The sequence below is a fragment of the Oncorhynchus kisutch genome, linkage group LG23, assembly GCF_002021735.2.
Source record: "Oncorhynchus kisutch isolate 150728-3 linkage group LG23, Okis_V2, whole genome shotgun sequence".
In the NCBI taxonomy this organism is placed as follows: Eukaryota; Metazoa; Chordata; class Actinopteri; order Salmoniformes; family Salmonidae; genus Oncorhynchus; species Oncorhynchus kisutch.
In genome coordinates, this window is record NC_034196.2 from 2,620,376 (window position 1) to 2,642,183 (window position 21,808).

The following is a 21,808-nucleotide window of genomic DNA, read 5'->3' on the forward strand; positions in this document are numbered from 1 at the left end:
ACCCTAACCTAACCTAACCCTGACCTAACCTAACCCTGACCTAACCTAACCCTGACCCACCCCACATCACACCCTAACCTAACCCTAACCTAACCTAACCCTGACCTAACCTAACCCTGACCTAACCTAACCCTGACCCACCCCACATCACACCCTAACCTAACCCTAACCTAACCTAACCCTGACCTAACCTAACCCTGACCCACCCCACATCACACCCTAACCTAACCCTGACATAACCCTGACCTAACCCTGACCTAACCTAACCCTGACCTAACCCTGACCTAACCTAGACCTAACCCTGACCTAACCTAACCCTGACCTAACCCTGACCTAACCCTGACCTAACCCTGACCTAACCCAAATCACACCCTGACCTAACCTAACCCTAACCAAACCCTGACCTAACCCTGACCTAACCTAACCCTGACCTAACCCTGACCTAACCCTGACCTAACCTAACCCTGACCTAACCTAACCCTGGCCTAACCCTGACCTAACCCTGACCTAACCTAACCCTGACCTAACCCTGACCTAACCCTGACCTAACCTAACCCTGACCTAACCCTGACCTAACCCTAACCTAACCTTGACCTAACCCTGACCTAACCCTGACCTAACCCTAACCTAACCTAACCCTTACCTAACCCTGACCTAACCTAACCCTGACCTAACCTAACCCTGACCTAACCTAACCTAACCCTAACCTAACCCTGACCTAACCCTGACCCACATCACACCCTGACCTAACCCTGACCTAACCCTGACCTAACCTAACCCTGACCTAACCTAACCCACATCACACCCTGACCTAACCTAACCCACATCACACCCTGACCTAACCTAACCCACATCACACCCTGACCTAACCCTGACCTAACCCTGACCTAACCTAACCCTAACCCTGACCTAACCTAACCCTGACCTAACCTAACCCACATCACACCCTGACCTAACCCTGACCTAACCCTGACCTAACCCTGACCTAACCTAACCCAAATCACACCCTGACCTAACCTAACCCTGACCTAACCCTGACCTAACCTAACCCAAATCACACCCTGACCTAACCTAACCCACATCACACCCTGACCTAACCTAACCCACATCACACCCTGACCTAAACCTGACCTAACCCTGACCTAACCCTGACCTAACCCTGACCTAACCTAACCCACATCACACCCTGACCTTACCCTGACCTAACCCTGACCTAACCTAACCCTGACCTAACCCTGACCTAACCCAATAGAGACATAAAACGGCTCTCTAAGGTCAGGGCGTGGCAGTTACTCTCTTCTTTGGAGGGCACCCAAATCACACCCTGACCTAACCCAATAGAGACATAAAACGTCTCTCTAAGGTCAAGGCGTGACACTTTGATAGTCAGTGGCAGCCTGCACTCCATTAAACAGTTAGATGTGTCCCAAATAGCACCCCGTTCCCTATATAGATCACTACTTGTGGGACCCTGTCAAAGTAGTGCACTATAGGTACTATATTATTCTACTGCTAAGAAGGAGCCACTTGGGACAGTAAAATGTAGTGAGTAATTAGGCCCATACGCTTCAGGTAATTATTATTATTTATTTGCCAATCCAGAACAAGCCTTTCATTAACAAAAGAAGGTCCCCTGGGTGTGCTATTCCACTCCACTGTACTGTACTGATGTACTAGCACAGAGCTAATGAGGAATGGAGAGTGCATGTGTTGAAGGGGTTTGGGGGACCGCGGGAGAGAATACAGGGAGTAATGCCCTGTATTCAATTAATTCATCTGAAACCAATTCTAGATCCATTACTTGGTTATATGGGGCAATTCTAGACTATACTCAAATACACACACATATGAATTCACGGGTAAACAGACTGTGGCTGACTGTCAGTCAATGGGCGAAAGTTCTCTCTGAGTACTGTACGCCCTCTTCTCCTTACCTTCGGTTATTTTATATTCAGGGGATCGAGAAGGTACCGGTTCACAGAGTCTTTGTTGAACCACAACCCTGCTTCTATCTGTAGCCGTGATCACTGCTTTGAGCCTATGATGATGCTGATCGGAAATCTCATCAGAAGGTCAGACTAACTCACCGCCCAGTCATGTTTACAAATGAAGTCTTTTGAGGAGCCTGAGGTAACTCATAAAAGATTTAGGTGCCTGCCCTCCACACGGAGCAGTGGTACACCTGGGCTTGGTGTGTTCAGGTACGGTTTATAGAATGCTCAGAATTGAGCAGATGAGAGTAGGGGATGGAGAGGGAGAGGATATTTGACTCTCTCTTTAATGAGCCAACCTCATTCTACTAATCCACATTACCAACCACCAACCTCTCACCCAGACGGTCCAACAAAGACAGTAAAGGTATCACATCAGTGTAGACAGAGAATACATGCTGAACAGTTTCAGTCAATGAGCAGAATCGACAGGCCTAACCAACTGTTGGTAGCCAGGGCCCCATGTATCTGGAAGTCCCCTGACCATTTTGGCACCAGGAGCTTGTAGAGCACTCAAGAGAAGAGAAGGGAACAGAGCTGGAAGAAGAGGGTTCCTTTTTTAAAGTTCTGACCTAGATTTGGCACTGGGTCAGCCTTTCTGCCTGGGCTTCCCGAGGGAACCACTGGGGAGTGAAATGGGGGTACGAGCTCAGAATGTGTCAGTGAAGGGCTGGGAGCCGGAGGGTGACCACCAGGCAAGGCAAGATGCGCTGACCGATTCTCAGAGTGCAAATTAACTATATTTATAGTGATGGCCGTATAGTAAAGACATGCAATTACCTTTTAATCAGGTATGAACACTGTCAGTCATGACGTTTTCATCTTATTGTCAAACAAATCACTTAATTTTTTTTGAATTAGCCTTTTCGTACACTCCAAAATAATTCCAGCATCCAGACAGTGCACTTTGCACTCACACCATTTGACGAATGGAAAGAGAAATCGGTTACAAAACACCAAAAAGTGTAATGACATTTGGCAGTTGTCATTGGGTCTGCACTCTTGTAGCCTGAATTAATTGATGCGTCTTGCTGACAAAGGGACCTTTTTTGTAGAAAGAAAAGTCCGGACACCTGAAAAGGAGCTGAAATATGGGACTGTCCGGAGATGACAAGTGCAGACACATGACACAGAGGTGCTTTTTGTTTAGTTTGGAAAAAGCTTGTATTTTTAGATGTATTTTTAACAAACAGGTTACATTTTAATATTTAATTTTATTTAACCAGGCAAGTCAGTTAAGAACACATTCTTATTTTCAATGACGGCCTAGGAACAGTGGGTTAACTGCCTGTTCAGGGGCAGAACGACAGATTTATACCTTGTCAGCTCGGGGGTTTGAACTCGCAACCTTCCGGTTACTAGTCCAACGCTCTAACCACTAGGCTACGCTGCCGCCCCAGAGATCACGCCCAAAGTTAGATTTTTGTTACATTTAGGGAAGCTCATCTCTCATTCAGGGGGGTTTAGCCCCCCCCGGCCTCCCTGTAATTCACATTCTGCCAATTCTCCTTCTTCTCTGCCCTTTCCACTATAAGTGCTCAATGGGAAAGGAACAGTGCTGCTACTTTGGACCCAAAGCGTGTTGGTTTTTACCAAAAACACATTTTTATCAACTTCAAACGCAAGGATAGTAGGTTTGATTCCTGAGACCACCTGAGCGTAAAATGTTTGCACGCATGACTGCTTGATCTGAAAACATGGTCGGTGGCGCCATAAGTGTTGTGTGCGACAGAAGACAAATGGAGCTCTGTACCGCATCGCCGTGCGCCTCACAAATTTTGTAACAATGTGGAGGGCTCCGTAGAGCTCCGCATTGACATGGGAGGTCCTGCATAAACACAAACACACTTCCTTGACAAATACCTTCACAACAGCTCTGCTCAACTTCTACCCTGACTTCTGCAGAGGCCGTATCACCGCAAATGCTGCATGGCCAATGCAGCGCCTTTAAGCAATTGACTATGCAACGCCTTTAAGCCACTTTGCTTTGGATCAAAGCATCTGCTAAATGGCATATATTATATTATGAAATTCAACAACTCTTCCAACAATGGATCTTCATAAAATGCTTATTTTATGTTAAAACCAATGCTTTTAACAATAAAGAAGCATTTCTATTATCTTCCGTTGTCCTCCTAGAGCTGCAAAATTGTCTTTCCACGACACCTCCTCGGACGTCAAACTCTGTTCTCTACATAAGGCACCTTCCTGACTGTAGCCTTTAATACGAATGACTAAACTAAATAATTGAAAGAGAGCGGCTCTCCAGTTGGTCTGGTCTGTGACTCACTGACACGTTTCCCGGTCAGCGGAATAAGGCGACTTCGCAGAGTTACACACATTAAGGAACTTTATTTCCCGAGGACATATGAGAATGGATGTGGTTCTGTGTAAACAGACATGAATGCAATGAATAGTCTGTACACAATATGATAGCACAATGAGAGAAATAATGCTATTGACAAATGAAGGAGTGTATACAACTATAGCAAGGACTGTATAACACAAAGCACAACTACTATGACCAACTAATAATAGTTACAACAGTAAACAATAGACACACAAGTTACAATAGTTACACCAACTCACTTCTGTCCACACACTCCATCACACATGTCCACTTGAAGAGAAACTGAGGAGGCTGTGTGACCTGAGCAGGTCAGAGTACTGTCGGTTGTCCGGCTCCCAGCAACCACCTGACCCTAGCAACCTATCAGTGGCCAGGTCACAGAGGTCACTGGGAGTTTGGGGACACAATTTATGATCCCTCAGTCTCTCTGCCAATGTCAGGGAATGTGTGGAGTAAGGTGTGAGATGTGATAACAGTGGAACAGCACCATTGCCAGTGGGAATTATCTACAATAATGAATAGAAATGACAGAACAGATACTGTATCAGGAACTTATCTGTCAATCTGATCATTACTTTGATGATGCTATGTCTTTCTGCCAGGTGACTTGGACATGACATTTAAGGTCAATGCTTTAATCATTGCAAACAACAGCAGGCAACAAGAACAATATCAGCTATGTAACATGCTGTAACATACATGAGTGAAAAATGGAAAATAAGCCTAAGCAAATCAGGTGTTGAATGATGACTGTATGAATGTGAAACAAATCCAGACTAATCTGTAGAAGCAAGGTTGAATATTCTAGTTATGACTGCAAAGTAGAACTGAAGCTAACATAAGTTGAGAGCACAGTTGGACACACCATGTGCTAACAGTGCCACCATGACAGATATTTGGTCCAGTACCAACTCATCTACGATGATGAGGGCTGTGTGATGAATGTGTTCATTTTGAGGGTTCCAGTTTTTTTGAAGAATGATGCCTTGAGCTAATACAGAATTGCATGGGTCAGAATCAAAGATAGATGGACTGCCGTTTTATGTCAATTTCCTTGCTTAAACACGGCTCTCGCCGTTAATAATCTGGATTCATGACTGCCAGAGCCAGCCTCAAGTTCACACAGTAAAAACGACCAGCGCTACCCGCCGCTACCATTGTGCAACCTTGACTTCATAAGATCCAATTCATGCCTCGACTTCTCCATCACACATTTTCATAAATTACAGTAAAGAAGAAATATGAGGCCGATTTATTCTCTCCTCGCTATCCACTTCCCTCTTCTGTCATTCAGCCTCTATAAGCCGCCACCTCTCTCATGAATCATAATGGACAATGGGCTTTTCAGGGAAATACGTACGTCACACAGACATTTGCACCAAATTGCTTTTATTCACTGCTTTATGTTCTTCACAATACAAACAACCAGCTCATTGAAAAGTGAATAAATTCCGATGAGGCAGGGAGCTGTGTGCTGCATTTGAAGCTATGAAGCACCCGGTTGGTCGTTTACCAAATATACATAATTTCCAGTCCTGGCATATTTATTTAATTGATTAATAACCCCTGTCTGTGGGAAATAGTCGAGGTAGAGTGGATGAGGAGGGTGTCATTGCCTGAAGTCTAAGGCTGTGTCGCAAATGGCACCCTATTCCCAACATAGTGCACTACTTTTGACTAGAGCCCTATGGGCCCTGGTAAAAAGTAATGCAATATAGGGAATAGGGTAGCATTTGGGATGCTAACAGTCTAAATTAGAGGAATAAAAAGTTCCCTGCAGCCTCAATCACAAGCCAAACTCTCTGCTTGTTCCTAAACACCTTGGGGACACATTCAGCTGACTCACAGCCAAAGTGGGCATCTCCGCGAATGGTATGCTCCTGCCCTCGCTGGTCCACTGTAATTCATTATGTTGCCTGTATAGTCTGACGAAAAAGCCTACCGACATCACAGTTATGAAGCTTAATAAAGACCCTGGAGCGACATGAGTCTGGCAAGTGAGATGGTGTAATCTGCCATTAGGCCATGATTAGGAGGAGTGCTCCACTGACTCCAGATCCACGGAGGGGAAGGGGGGGACGGAAGGACTCGGTATCGATGGACGGACCGTTTATATCTGTCCATGAAAAAATGATGGTGCTCATATGAGTTTTGTGTTAACAAGAGTTGAGAGATGCAGGATTATCAACTCTCAATCACTTTCTGTCTGTTTACTGTGAGCTGTTAAATAGATTAGGAGATATTGTCCTCTCTCTCTCTCTTTCTCTCTCCCTACCTCCTTTTCTGTCCCTCCCACCCTGTCTTTCTTTCTCTCCATCTCTCTCTCTCCCCATCTCTCTCTTTCTGTCTCTCTGTCTCTCACACATACACACACAGATGGTAAACTAATGTACTGTACCACCACTGCTAACAGAGCAATGCTTCTACGAGAGGCTCTTCGCATGGTATATCACCAGGGCAATGCAGAGAAGTCCACCTTCTCTACTCATTAATGTGATTATATAAACTTGTCTCATGTTTACCGTATTATATATTGGGTCATATAAAAAGCAAACTTCATTAATTATTCATCCCATATGGAATAGAAGTGATTCACATAGCTGTGTTTTGGGCTCTTAATTGTAAAGGACGCTGGGGAGATGCATAAAAAATCAATCCGGGTGAAAATGGGTCACTCAAACGAGTGAACTATAAACAGTTAACTGTGGGTCCCCAGCTGAGAACTACTGAGGTTCTACCCCTGGCTACAGGGGATACAGCCTTGCTTCTGTAGTGTTCTCTCTCGTCTTGGGGTTTCTATCAAAATACTCAGAGCTCTGATTTAGCCTGATGCTCTCATAGATAAGAGGGTAGCCTCAGAAATAATTTAGGGATACTCTAGTCCTTATACAATACACAGTACACTGTGCAGTACCCCCCCATCTTCCCTATAAACAGCATAACCAGCCAGGGAGACCTTCACCTGATAGTGGAGGTCGAGTGCAGAGGCTCTCATGAAATAGCCTCCGAATATTTTAGAGATACGCATCTTCTACAGCATACAGTATAATATGGACAACCTCACAAACCGCATATAGTAGACCTTAACCTGACAGTGGAGGGCGAGGGCAGATGCTCTCATGAAATAACCTCAGAATATATTAGGGATATGCATCCTTACACAACAGGCAGTACAGTATACAGACCCTCTGATGAAATGAACAGCTACTCATGCAATATGTGTATGTGATCGCTACGAGAATTTAATCCAAAACATTTGCATTGCTAGCAACCCACTCTTCCCAACTGAGCCACGCGGGGCCTTAAATTCACAGTGGAGGGCCGGCCCTCTCATGAAAACTACAGACTACTGAACGGACTACTCAGCCATATGCAGGCAGTGTATGATGAGCCAGCAAGTTGTTTGATGATACATCCTGTCAATACGCATCAAACATCAAAGTCCTGGGCTATGTCCCAAATGGCACTCTATTCCCTACATAGTGCACTACTTTTGACCAGAACCCAATGGGCCTTGGTCAAAGGCAGTGCACTACAGGGTACCCTTGTGACGCAAACGTCTTCTCCATCTGCAGATGGCCATGGACTGGTGATAGCAGCCAGGTGATACATTTAGAATACAGCTAACAAGATACAGTTGAAGTCGGAAGTTTACATACACCTTTGCCAAAAACACTGCTCAAAAAAATAAAGGGAACGCTTAAACAACACAATGTAACTCCAAGTCAATCACACTTCAGTGAAATCAAACTGTCCACTTAGGAAGCAACACTGAATGACAATACATTTCACATGCTGTTGTGCAAATGAAATAGACAACAGGTGGAAATTATAGGCAATTAGCAAGACACCCCCAATAAAGGAGTGGTTCTGCAGGTGGTGACCACAGACCACTTCTCAGTTCCTATGCTTCCTGGCTGATGTTTTGGTCACTTTTGAATGCTGGCGTTGCTTTCACTCTAGTGCTAGCATGAGACGGAGTCTACAACCCACACAAGTGGCTCAGGTAGTGCAGCTCATCCAGGATGGCACATCAATGCGAGCTGTGGCAAGAAGGTTTGCTGTGTCTGTCAGCATAGTGTCCAGAGCATGGAGGCGCTACCAGGAGACAGGCGAGTACATCAGGAGACGTGGAGGAGGCCGTAGGAGGGCAACAACCCAGCAGCAGGACCGCTACCTCCGCCTTTGTGCAAGGAGGAGCAGGAAGAGCACTGCCAGAGCCCTGCAAAATTACCTCCAGCAGGCCACAAATGTGCATGTGTCTGCTCAAACGGTCAGAAACAGACTCCATGAGGGTGGTATGAGGGCCCGACGTCCACAGGTGGGGGTTGTGCTTACAGCCCAACACCGTGCAGGACGTTTGGCATTTGCCAGATAAGACCAAGATTGGCAAATTCACCACTGGCGCCCTGTGCTCTTCACAGATGAAAGCTGGTTCACACTGAGCACATGTGACAGAGCCTGGAGACGCCGTGGAGAACGTTCTGCTGCCTGCAACATCCTCCAGCATGACCGGTTTGGCGGTGGGTCAGTCATGGTGTGGGGTGGCATTTCTTTGGGGGGCCGCACAGCCCTCCATGTGCTCGCCAGAGGTAGCCTGACTGCCATTAGGTACCGAGATGAGATCCTCAGACCCCTTGTGAGACCATATGCTGGTGCGGTTGGCCCTGGGTTCCTCCTAATGCAAGACAATGCTAGACCTCATGTGGCTGGAGTGTGTCAGCAGTTCCTGCAAGAGGAAGGCATTGATGCTATGGACTGGCCCGCCCATTCCCCAGACCTGAATCCAATTGAGCACATTTGGGACATCATGTCTCGCTCCATCCACCAACGCCACGTTGCACCACAGACTGTCAGGGAGTTGGCGGATGCTTTAGTCCAGGTCTGGGAGGAGATCCCTCAGGAGACCATCCGCCACCTCCTCAGGAGCATGCCCAGTTATTGTAGGGAGGTCATACAGGCACGTGGAGGCCACACACACTACTGAGCCTCATTTTGACTTGTTTTAAGGACATTACATCAAAGTTGGATCAGCCTGTAGTGTGGTTTTCCACTTTAATTTTGAGTGTGACTCCAAATCCAGACCTCCATGGGTTGATCAATTTGATTTCCATTGATAATTTTTGTGTGATTTTGTTGTCAGCACATTCAACTATGTAAAGAAAAAAGTATTTAATAAGAATATTTCATTCATTCATATCTAGGATGTGTTATTTTAGTGTTCCCTTTTTTGAGCAGTGTACATTTCAACTAATTTTTCACAATTCCTGACATAAAAATTCCCTGTCTTGGGTCAGTTAGGATCACCACTTTATTTTAAGAATGTGAATAACAGTAGAGAGAATGATTTATTTCAGCTTTTATTTCTTTCATTACATTCCCAGTGGGTCAGAAGTTTACATACACTCAATTAGTATTTGGTAGCATTGCCTTTACATTGTTTAACTTGGGTCAAACGTTTCGGGTAGCTGTCCACAAGCTTCCCACAATAAATTTGGCGAATTTTGACCCATCCCCCCTGACAGAGCTGGTGTAACTGAGTCAGGTTTCTAGGTCTCCTTGCTCGCACATGTTTTTTCAGTTCTGCCCACAAGTTGATTGATGGCCACTCCAATACCTTGATTTTGTTGTCCTTAAGCCATTTTGCCACAACTTTGGAAGTATGCTTGGGGTCATTGTCCAATTGTAAGACCCATTTGCGAGCAAGCTTTAGCTTCCTGACAGATGTCTTGAGATGTTGCTTCAATATATCCACCAAATTTTCCTGCCTCATGAAGCCATCTATTTTGTGAAGTCGACCAGTCCCTCCTGCAGCAAAGCACCCCCACAACATGATGCTGCACCCCCATGCTTCAAGGTTGGGATGGTGTTCTTCGGCTTGCAGGCCTCCCCCTTTTTCCTCCAAACATAACGGTGGTCACTGTGGCCAAACTGTTCTATTTTTGTTTCATCAGACCAGAGGACATTTCTCCAAAAAGTACTTTGTCTCCATGTGCAGTTGCAAACCGTAGTCTGGCTTTCTTTATGGCGGTTTTGGAGCAGTGGTTTCTTCCTTGCTGAACGGCCTTTCAGGTTATGTAGATATAGGACTCGTTTTACTGTGGATATAGATACTTTTGTGCCGGTTTCCTCCAGCATCTTCACAAGGTCCTCTGCTGTTCTTCTGGGATTGATTTCCACTTTTCGCACCAAAGTACATTAATCTCTAGGAGACAGAACGTGTCTCCTTTCTGAGCGGTATGATGGCTGCGTGGTCCCATGGTGTTTATACTTGCGTACTATTGCTTGTACAGATGAACGTGGTACCTTCAGGCATTTGGAAATTGCTCCCAAGGATGAACCAGACTTGTGGAGGTCTTGGCTTATTTCTTTTGAGTTTCCCATAATGTCAAGCAAAGAGACACTGAGTTGGAAGGTAGGACTTGAAATATATCCACAGGTATACCTCCAATTGACTCAAATGATGTCAATTAGCCTATCAGAAGCTTCTAAAGCCATGACATAATTTTCTGGAATTTTCCAAGCTGTTTAAAGGCACAGTCAACCTAGTGTATGTAAACTTCTGACCCACTGGATTTGTGATACAGTGAATTATAAGTGAAATAATTTATCTGTAAACAATTGTTGGAAAAATTACTTGTGTCATGCACAAAGTAGATGTCCTAACCGACTTGCCCAAACTATAGTTTTAACAAGAAATTTGTGGAGTGGTTGAAAAACAAGTTTTAATGACTCCAACCTAAGTGTAGGAAAACTTCCAACTTCGACTGCAAGCAAAGCATGAGGCAAAATGAGGACAAAGTTGAGTAATTAGCATCAACATATGCACTTGCAGAACAAAGTTGAGTAATTAGCATCAACATATGCACTTGCAGAACAAAGTTGAGTAATTAGCATGAACATATGCACTTGCCAGGCAGAACACAGTTGAGTAATTAGCATCAACATATGCACTTGCAGAACAAAGTTGAGTAATTAGCATCAACATATGCACTTGCAGAACAAAGTTGAGTAATTAGCATCAACATATGCACTTGCCAGGCAGAACAAAGTTGCATACCACTATAAAGTGTATTTCCGTTAAATTAGAATGTCACTAATATTTTTGTCATTTATGTTTGACCCCTTATAACAGGCCTGTGTGTGTGTGTGTGTGTGTGTGTGTGTGTGTGTGTGTGTGTGTGTGTGTGTGTGTGTGTGTGTGTGTGTGTGTGTGTGTGTGTGTGTGTGTGTGTGTGTGTGTGTGTGCGTGCGTGCGTGCGTGCGTGCGTGTGTGTGTGTGCGTGTGTGTGTGTGGAGAGTCAGGCAGTGTCCGTGAAACAGCAGCAGACGCTGTGTCCCCAACGACAACCTATTTCCTACATACTGCACTACTTTTGACCAGAGTTCTATGAGCTCTATGGTAAAAAGTAGCGCACTATATAGGGAATAGGGTGCCATTTGGACATGAGGGCACTGAGTAGCAGAGCAGTGCAGGCAGTGAAGTGGAGGGCCAGGGGCTTGCAAAGTTTACAACCATCTGCTCCAATTACAATACAGATGCATCTCATTACAGTTCCAACCACCAAACCTCTCTCTCTCTCATACACACACGTGTGTGCACGTAAACACACAGACACAGACACAAACACACATACGCACATGCTCGCACACACACACACACAAATGTTTTTGTATCTTCCATTGTCTCTGAAATTCTGTTTTCTTGACATCTGTAGTTGCCTACATCCTGTAATGCATTAAGATTGATGCAATGAACATGTCTCCCTCGCTTAATCTCGTATACACACACAAACACATACACAGAGAGAGAGAGAGCGAGCGAGAGAGAGAGTGAGAGAGAGAGACACACGCACACACATTTCGTGGATCATGCCCGTAAAACCAAAACACTGGTTTCAGTGAAGTCATCCACCTTTGAAGGGAATCAGCCGGAATCACATTGTGCTGTGCGCGGCACTGATGTACAGAGAGGGTTCGTTTACGCACCAGTTTACTAGACCAGTTCGTTCTTATTCACACACACACCGTTCCGTGGAAACCCGTTCAAAATTCCTTCTTCAGTGCATTTTACGCAGTATTTGGAAAATCCAGCCTATAAAGTGTACGAAAATAATACATCAATTTCCCATCTCGATGTTGGTTAACTCAAACTATAGGCTATTATGCGCATTTGCCATGTTTGTGAAATTAGTCTTTATCGAATGGTATATCTTGAACTGTCTAAATGTAGCCTACACGTTGTTTACACTGGTGTATTTGTTGTAGCAAGTACAATTTGCGGGAGTAAGCACTGATACCATAACCATTCCACTTAACCACAGGGATATAATAATAACAACAGCTGCTACATTGTAGTACACTGCTCTGCCCTGCACTGCAAACTCGGATAGTCCAGTCCATGTTTCGCTTTGACACACGGGATGTGCTTGCTGCGCATTTCTGTCAAGTGAAAGCAGCATCATCATCAACTGCCGGTTTCCTACACACATGGCTAAGGGGAAAGCTCAGTTTAATCAATGACAGGGTGGGCAATAAAGGATTCTGGAAAACATATTTAAGCACTCAGCAAAAGAGGTTTAACACATTAACTACAGAGGAGTGTGGGTGTCCATACGAATAAATAGCAATAATGTCACTGCTGACAGTGGCAATCTGTCAAAAAAAGTCGTCTTGGCGAATATCCCTCGTCAAGGTAGACATAATGAAAGTAAAACATAAGCCACTATATTAAATCACACGGACTACATACAAGCAAAGTAGGCTACACAAAGCTGAGAAAAAAACGTATTGTCTTTAAAATGCCAATACTGCAAATTCCACTCCATCCCTCTCCATGCACTCAAGCAGCAGGTCGGCAACGGTGTGTGCGTGTGTGGAGAAAACACACGGTGCTCACCTTTTCCAATTGCCCCATATGAACAGCAGAGAAGGACTGCTAGCTGTAAAAGCATTTCAGTGTGTCTTCTGGTCTCCAAATCCATGTTTGAAACGAAAGGATGCTACTGGAGGACAGAGCCCTGTCCTGTCCTCTAGATTCGTCAATTAATCGCGCGCCTCTGTGTGCTGCCTGTGCGTCTGCTCTGTCCTGTGCAGTGCTCTGCTGCTCACGCCATCCAACTGCTGCCGAGTCCGACTCGAGGAGGAACAGTTGAATGCATTCCTTGTGGAGTGCTCAGAGAGAGTGAGAGAGCAGGCTGAGACACACCTCTACAGCCCCAGCCTCTGTTGGCGTTAAATCAGCAGCTTTTAAAGTGTCCACTAAGCAATGCCTTTAAGACCAAAAATTCATAGGCTGAATTTTGTCTTCTTTTTAACTAACTTCTGGCGCTGCGTCTCAGTTACAGGTATGGTGACATCATTTAGCCCAACATTTAGCCTGAACTACTGTATGAGTTGTTATTTTAATGAGATGTGGGCGGTGGCTGTGAGGAGGCATGGAGGACGGTTTTTGTATACATTTCCTTCAGAAAGTATTCACACCCCTTTACTTTTTTCCAAATTTTGTTGTGTTACAAAGTGGGATTTAACATGGATTTAATTGTCTTTTTTTTGTTGTCAACGACACACACAAAATACCCAGAAAAAAAATATGAAAAATAACACACTAATCTATCTGTTGTTAGATAAGCATTCACCCCCCTGAGTCAATACTGCTACAGTAGAATCACCTTTGTCAGCGATTACAGCTGTGTGCCTTTCTGGGTAAGTCTCCAAGAGCTCTGCACACCTGGATTGTACAATATCTGCACATCCTTCAAAAAATTCTTCAACCTCTGTCAAGTTAGTTGTTGATCGTCGATGGACAGCCATTTTCAAGTCTTGCCATAGATTTTTTTTAAACATATTTAAGACAAAAATGTAACTAGGCCACTCAGGAAAATTCAATGTTGTCTTGGTAGGAATAAAAAATAAATAAATAAATATGATTTATATTATGACAAAAGTAGTGCATTGGGCCTTTACTAGTCCTGTGTTAGCGGTCCGATATTGCCTTATTTATCTCGGGCATTAAAACAAATTATACATTCAAGCTACCTCCTGGGGGTGAGCCGGGTGCCCAGTTCTGGCGGAAGGCGACATTGGGTAACGTAAGATTCTGTGTTTTCACATGCAAAAGTGATTGCTTTTCATAAAACCCCTTTATCTGCCTTCCCAATGACAATTAGTTAGAAAATGTGAACATATACACAAAATTAAATCTAAACGCAACATGCAGCAATTGCAAAGATTTTACTGAGTTACAGTTCATATATGGAAATCAGTCGATTTAAATTTGAATTTCATATGACTAGAAATACAGATATCTCAGAGCATCTGTTGGTCAGAGACACCTTAAAAACAAAATAATACAGTGCCTTGCGAAAGTATTCGGCCCCCTTGAACTTTGCGACCTTTTGCCACATTTCAGGCTTCAAACATAAAGATATAAAACTGTATTTTTTTTGTGAAGAATCAACAACAAGTGGGACACAATCATGAAGTGGAACGACATTTATTGGATATTTCAAACTTTTTTAACAAATCAAAAACTGAAAAAATGGGCGTGCAAAATTATTCAGCCCCCTTAAGTTAATACTTTGTAGCGCCACCTTTTGCTGCGATTACAGCTGTAAGTCTCTTGGCGTATGTCTCTATCAGTTTTGCACATCGAGAGACTGACATTTTTTCCCATTCCTCCTTGCAAAACAGCTCGAGCTCAGTGAGGTTGGATGGAGAGCATTTGTGAACAGCAGTTTTCAGTTCTTTCCACAGATTCTCGATTGGATTCAGGTCTGGACTTTGACTTGGCCATTCTAACACCTGGATATGTTTATTTTTGAACCATTCCATTGTAGATTTTGCTTTATGTTTTGGATCATTGTCTTGTTGGAAGACAAATCTCCGTCCCAGTCTCAGGTCTTTTGCAGACTCCATCAGGTTTTCTTCCAGAATGGTCCTGTATTTGGCTCCATCCATCTTCCCATTAATTTTAACCATCTTCCCTGTCCCTGCTGAAGAAAAGCAGGCCCAAACCATGATGCTGCCACCACCATGTTTGACAGTGGGGATGGTGTGTTCAGGGTGATGAGCTGTGTTGCTTTTACGCCAAACATAACATTTTGCATTGTTGCCAAAAAGTTCAATTTTGGTTTCATCTGACCAGATTCCAAGAACACAGGATGAGATGTTACTATCCTTTGTGCAAGCACTTCCAAGAGTTAATGAACAGTGAGCCTGGTGAAATTTGGGGAGCGCATCGTCAGTAGTGTACCTTTGGTTCCTAGGGTGTTTCGGCCTTTCACACTATACACCCTCCCCAAAGGCGGCCAGCGACAGGGTGATCAATCCTACGCTTGCGTCCCATTCCCAATTAGTCATAGGAGTTGCCTTGTTGATGATAGCCAACATCCCATGGGACTATGCATGGCAGGGGCGTCCTCCTCCCTGAGTCAAGCATTGTTGAACGCATACCTCCTGGCTCTCTCACTTCGGGGCCCAGCTGGGGTCTTTCCTCTTCATCCAGAGCCACTGACTGCTGCCTTCTGCCGCCTCCGATACAGCTTTGATTGCCGAACGCTGGCTCTGGCCCTTAATTCCAAGGTCTCTAAGCAGTCTGGTTGTAGATGTTGCCACAAAACCTCTGCAGCCCACCTCAACTGGTCGGACTTCTGTGTTCCAGCCATGATGCCGTGCTTCGGCAGCTAGATCGGCATAGCGCAAATGCTTTCGCTCATAAGCCTCATCTACTGAGTCCTCCCAGGGTACTGTGAGCTCAATGATGAAGACCTTCTTGAGCGAACGGGACCAGAGCACCATGTCAGGTCTTAGGGTGGTGGTTGCGATCTCCGGAGGAAACACAAGTTGCCGGCCAATGTCAGCTAGCATTTTCCAGTCGCGGGCCAAGCGCAGCTGGTCTCGCTCTAATGGTGTCGAGCCGCGCTTCGGTGGTTTAGCCCCTTCGCGGACAAAGTTTGTCCGTAAGGGGTGTGATGCTGCTGGGGGTGGTAGGGAGTTGGTGGCAGCTCGCTTGTCCTCCAGGGCGGACGCAAGGTTTTTAAGGACTTGGTTGTGACGCCAAGTGTAGCGTCCTTGGGTGAGGCTTGTTTTACACCCCGTGAGAATGTGCCTGAGGTTGGCTGGCATGGAACAGAGGGCACAGTCCGGATATTCACCATACCATTGGTGAAGATGAACTGGAGTTGGAAGGACGTCATATGTTGCTCTGATGGAAAAGCTCAACCGCCTCGCTTCCATGGCCCACAGATCCTTCCAGCTGATCTTCCTCTTCTCCACACCGTCCCATCGAGTCCACTGTCCCTGTTTGGAAAGAGAGACTGCCTTGGCCCACCTTGCAGCCTCCTCCTGATGGCATACTTCCTGCACTACCATCTTCCGCCGCTCTGGTGCAGTGGCCTTACTCCAAGCAGCACGGCTAGTTAGCCCAAGGCCTCCTCTCCCTTGCTGAACATGACCCACAATGTCAGCATGTCTGAGGGCTGCTGTTGCCTCCTGGACTGCTTTTCCTGGCCTCCATTTGCGCCCAGTTGCCAAGGTCGGCGCGTTGTTGCTCACCACTGGGTCTCGAGATTCATTCAGTGTCATCTGGAGCCTGGTTTTTGAACACTTGAATTCCTCTGTTAGACTGGTGAGGGGCAGCTTGAGGACACCATCTCCATAGAGGCCCTTCTTCCACATGTTTGGTGTGTCTCCCAGGTGGCTTGTGGCAAACTTTAAACGACACTTTTTATGGATATCTTTAAGAAATGGCTTTCTTCTTGCCACTCTTCCATAAAGGCCAGATTTGTGCAATATACGACTGATTGTTGTCCTATGGACAGAGTCTCCCACCTCAGCTGTAGATCTCTGCAGTTCATCCAGAGTGATCATGGGCCTCTTGGCTGCATCTCTGATCAGTCTTCTCCTTGTATGAGCTGAAAGTTTAGAGGGACGGCCAGGTCTTGGTAGATTTGCAGTGGTCTGATACTCCTTCCATTTCAATATTATCGCTTGCACAGTGCTCCTTGGGATGTTTAAAGCTTGGGAAATCTTTTTGTATACAAATCCGGCTTTAAACTTCTTCACAACAGTATCTCGGACCTGCCTGGTGTGTTCCTTGTTCTTCATGATGCTCTCTGCGCTTTTAACGGACCTCTGAGACTATCACAGTGCAGGTGCATTTATACAGAGACTTGATTACACACAGGTGGATTGTATTTATCATCATTAGTCATTTAGGTCAACATTGGATCATTCAGAGATCCTCACTGAACTTCTGGAGAGAGTTTGCTGCACTGAAAGTAAAGGGGCTGAATAATTTTGCACGCCCAATTCTTCAGTTTTTGATTTGTTAAAAAAGTTTGAAATATCCAATAAATGTCGTTCCACTTCATGATTGTGTCCCACTTGTTGTTGATTCTTCACAAAAAAATAAAAAAAATAAATTTTATATCTTTATGTTTGAAGCCTGAAATGTGGCAAAAGGTCGCAAAGTTCAAGTGGGCCGAATACTTTCGCAAGGCACTGTATTTGTGGATCAGTATCTGGTGTGATCACCATTTGTATCATGCAGTGCAAAACATCTCCTTGGCATAGAGTTGATCAGGCTGTTGATTGTGGCCCGTGGAATGTTGTCCCTCTCCTCTTCAATGGTTGTGCGAAGTTGCTGGATATTGGCGGGAACTGGAACACAGAGGCTTACATGTCGATCCAGAGCATTCCAAACATGCTCAATGGGTGACATGTCTGGAGAGTAAGCAGGCCATGGAAGAACTGGATATGTTCAGCTTCCAGTAACTGTGTAGAGATCTTTGTGACATGGGGCCATGAATTATCATCCTCAGTGGTGGAAAAAGTATTCAATTGTCATACTTGAGTAAAAGTAAAGATACCGTAATAGAAAATTATTCAAGTAAAAGTAAAAGTATTTGGATTTTATTATAATTAAGTATCAAAAGTAACTGTGATTGCTAAAATATACTTAAGTATTGAAAGTAAAAGTAAAAGTATAAATCACTTCAAATTCCCTAAATTAAACAAACCAGGTGGCACCATTTTATCGTTTTTATTTATTTACGGATAACCAGGGGCACACTCCAACACTCAGACATAATTTCTAAAAGAAGCATTTGTGTTTAGTGAGTCTGCCAGATCAGAGGCAATAGGGATGACCAGGGATGTTCTCTTGATAAGTGCATGAATTGGACCATTTTCCTGTCCTGCTAGCCATTCAAAATGTAACGAGTACTTTTGGGTGTCAGGGAAATGTATGGAGTAAAAAGTACATGAAAGTAAAAACTGTACAGATACCCCAAAATAGAACATAAGTAGTACTTCAAAGTATTTATACTTAAGTTCTTTACACCACTGATCATGCTGAAACATGAGGTGATGAATGGCACGACAATGGGCCTCAAGATCTCGTCACAGTATCTCTGTGCATCTATAATGTCATCGATAAAATGCAATTGTGTTCGTTGTCCTTAGCTTTTGCCTGCCCATACTGTAACCCCACCGCCACCATGGGTCAGTCCGTTCACACCATTGACATCCTTGGCTGGCGTGGGTACACGTGGTCTGCGGTTGTGAGGCCAGTTGGACATACTGCCAAATTCTCTAAAATGCTCACTAACAGGGATGTAAACACATTTTTGAGAAATGAGCTTTTTTGTGTGCATGGAACATTTGTGGGATCTTTTATTTCAGCTCATGGAACATGAGACAAACACTTCTCATGTTGAGTGTATATTTTGTTCAGTGTGTTTTATGGAAAACATGTGTTGTATGTTTCTGAACGATGCACCCTGCTGCATTGTACACAATATAACCCAGGGGCTTAATCGGATCCCCTCACTCTCCAACTAAACCAGGAAACATGAACACCTCTAAAACTGTAAGGACAAACAAAGTAAGTATTTATGTTTATTTTGTATAATTGTACCGTTCATTTGTAGGACAATAGTTCAGTGACATAATGCATTGTCTGCAGCCAGCTCCAAAAAACAATGTCCTAGCTGGGTCATCCATAATACCTTTTAATGCGTTTTTTGGCCACCTGCACCAAAACTTGACACACACACACACGCACGCACGCACGCACGCGCGCACGCACGCACACACACACACAGACAGCAATAGAACTTGTGTCGGCCTTTTATTTTAATATATATTCCATCTCTTTGTAAAGCAACAACTCCACCCCTGTCATATTACATCGAACATAAAAACAACAATTCCACTTGTGGGAGAGATGCTATCATGTAGCATTTCTATGGTAACAATGGTAAAGACACTGCTTTGCTGCCACATTGTTCATCCATCATCTGAGAAAGACCTCCAGCACATTCTTTTGGAGATGATATACTGAAAGACGACGTATGGAATATAGCTGTGCGAATGTGCCTTAGAGCCAACCCCCATGGACACATACAGAAAGACAGTAGCCTACAAACTGTATACGCCTTACACCCACAGACATAAAAGAGACCACATTGTATTGTTGGGATGAAGACCATTTGTAGTATTGTACTTTAGGTCAAGCCTGTTGCTTCCCCCATTGAACCATTGTTCCCCCAGGTTTCCTTCACATGATTTCACAGTTCATATGTTAAAAGGATAAAAGACTTAAAGGGCTTGCATCCAAAACATTTGAATTCGTCACACACAAAGGAGTTACACAGACTCATAACGTATTTATAGACTAACTAATTATAATACAGGCCAATAAACCGTTATGTTGAGAGCTCACTGAGACAAAGACAACACGGAATAATGTACCTTTTGTATTGAGGCCACTGCCTAGGAGGGATGGGTTTCAAACACACGCACACACGAGCCCTAATCATCACACCCCATTGCACCGCTGACAGACTACACTTACATACAGGACTCACTGGGCTATTTAATTGCCGTATCGGATGTCCTGGCAGGTAAAAGGCTTTTGTACAATACATGGGATTCTGACTGACGGACAAGGAGAACCTGAGCTTCCAGCCATTTGCTGTACTTACTAAAGACTGAATTCTGTCAATGGAAACGCATCACTGTGTTTGAGTGACGTGCCTCCACAATACCAAAACGCCTTATACTGACCAGCTTTTGTCAATTCAAAGACAGAACTCTCCTTTTATTACCATGGTGTGGGAAATCACTTGACGATTCATGTTTGTGTCTCTTCTTTCATGATGCAGCTCTGTCTATCTATTTGGTACTAGTACTTCCATCTTTGGATAAATAAAACATTCCACTCTCTTGATTCAACCCTTGTTTCCCCATGTCGGATTTCCTTTATATGACCTGGGAAACAATGTTGGGGAGATATAAAATCAGCTTTGGAAGTAGAGGATATTCCCTTTTCTCGTTTCATATTACCTTGTATGTGACTAGCAGCACCTCATTGGCTGTATGTGCAATATAGGTTAGTACGAGGACTCTGTGTAGACTATATGTTTGTGGGTGTGAGTACAAGTCGCTGGATGCATCCCTATTGGCCCTGGTCAAATGTAGTGCACTACTTAGGGTAGAGGGTGCCATTTTGGATGCACCCACTATTTCTAATCTAAGACTGGGAAGCCCAAAGGGTTCGATTTTTCCAGCAAGATATTGTAGCTGGCTTGGGAAAGCCTCTCTACTCATGTGTAGAATGTATAACATATTTATAGACAGCTCAATACACATTTAATTTTCTATTTTTCAACAAGATTAAATCCAAACCATATTCCAGCCTCCTGTGTCGACAATGTCCAGGACAAGATATTGTGTCTCAGCATGTTGGGTATTGTGTTGTTGCATTGATATTGATATTTACATTGAGTTCCTAATCGTTTGCCTGTAGTTGATTTAGTTATAAATTAATCACTACAACAAATGCTAAGGTGATTCAGAGAACAACAAGGCTCATTTGTACAAACAGCAGTATCAAATCCCTTTATTGATATCTATTTGCATGCCTTAAGCCACACTGTGAATGTATCACAGTGTATAATTGCAATGCACACTCATACAAGCGTTAATGGAGGAGTTTCCTACTCAAACAGTCAGAGTTACTGGTGGAATTCAAATAAGTGAGTCCTGTAACAATGCATACCTACTGGGCTGCCTATCTTTGTTTTGGCATCAAGGTTGTTGTTTTTTCACCTTCAGATGTCCATTTCCCATGGTAACTCCCCATCCCATAGAACAGAGATGTTGAAAAGGGTCCTGAAAAAGAGAGATGTGAGGGCTTTCGGCCTAAGAGTGGGCAAGATGGAGTGTTATAGTGGACAATATACACACACCTTTAGTTTTAGGAGTGTTAGTAATTGAGGCTAAATGGTTTCGTAACAAGGAGTATGGAGCAGTTTTGTTTAAACTCAGTGGAATGGAAGGAAAACTGGTTGCTATACGAAACGGCTTTGCTCTGTAAAATAAGTTGGACAACAAAGACAGAAAATATCTCTAAAATTGCATTGGAGATATCTCTGAGAAAACATACAGTAGCTAATGCATA

General features: G+C 44.1%; 1 protein-coding gene across 2 annotated transcripts in view; it reads right to left on the minus strand.

The window, feature by feature from the left end:
* The window catches only part of LOC109868726 (contactin-associated protein-like 4), a 205,921-nt gene extending 192,389 nt beyond the window's left edge, over nt 1–13,532 (minus strand). The window contains exon 1 of one of the 2 annotated variants that reach the window (XM_020458457.2): nt 13,241–13,532. In XM_020458457.2, the coding sequence (XP_020314046.1) occupies nt 13,241–13,325 (85 nt within the window). In that variant the 5' untranslated portion in view covers nt 13,326–13,532. The remainder of the gene's footprint in view (nt 1–13,240) is intronic. The other variant, XM_020458456.2, reaches the window with a different exon arrangement.
* Between the last annotated feature and the right edge of the window lie 8,276 nt (nt 13,533–21,808).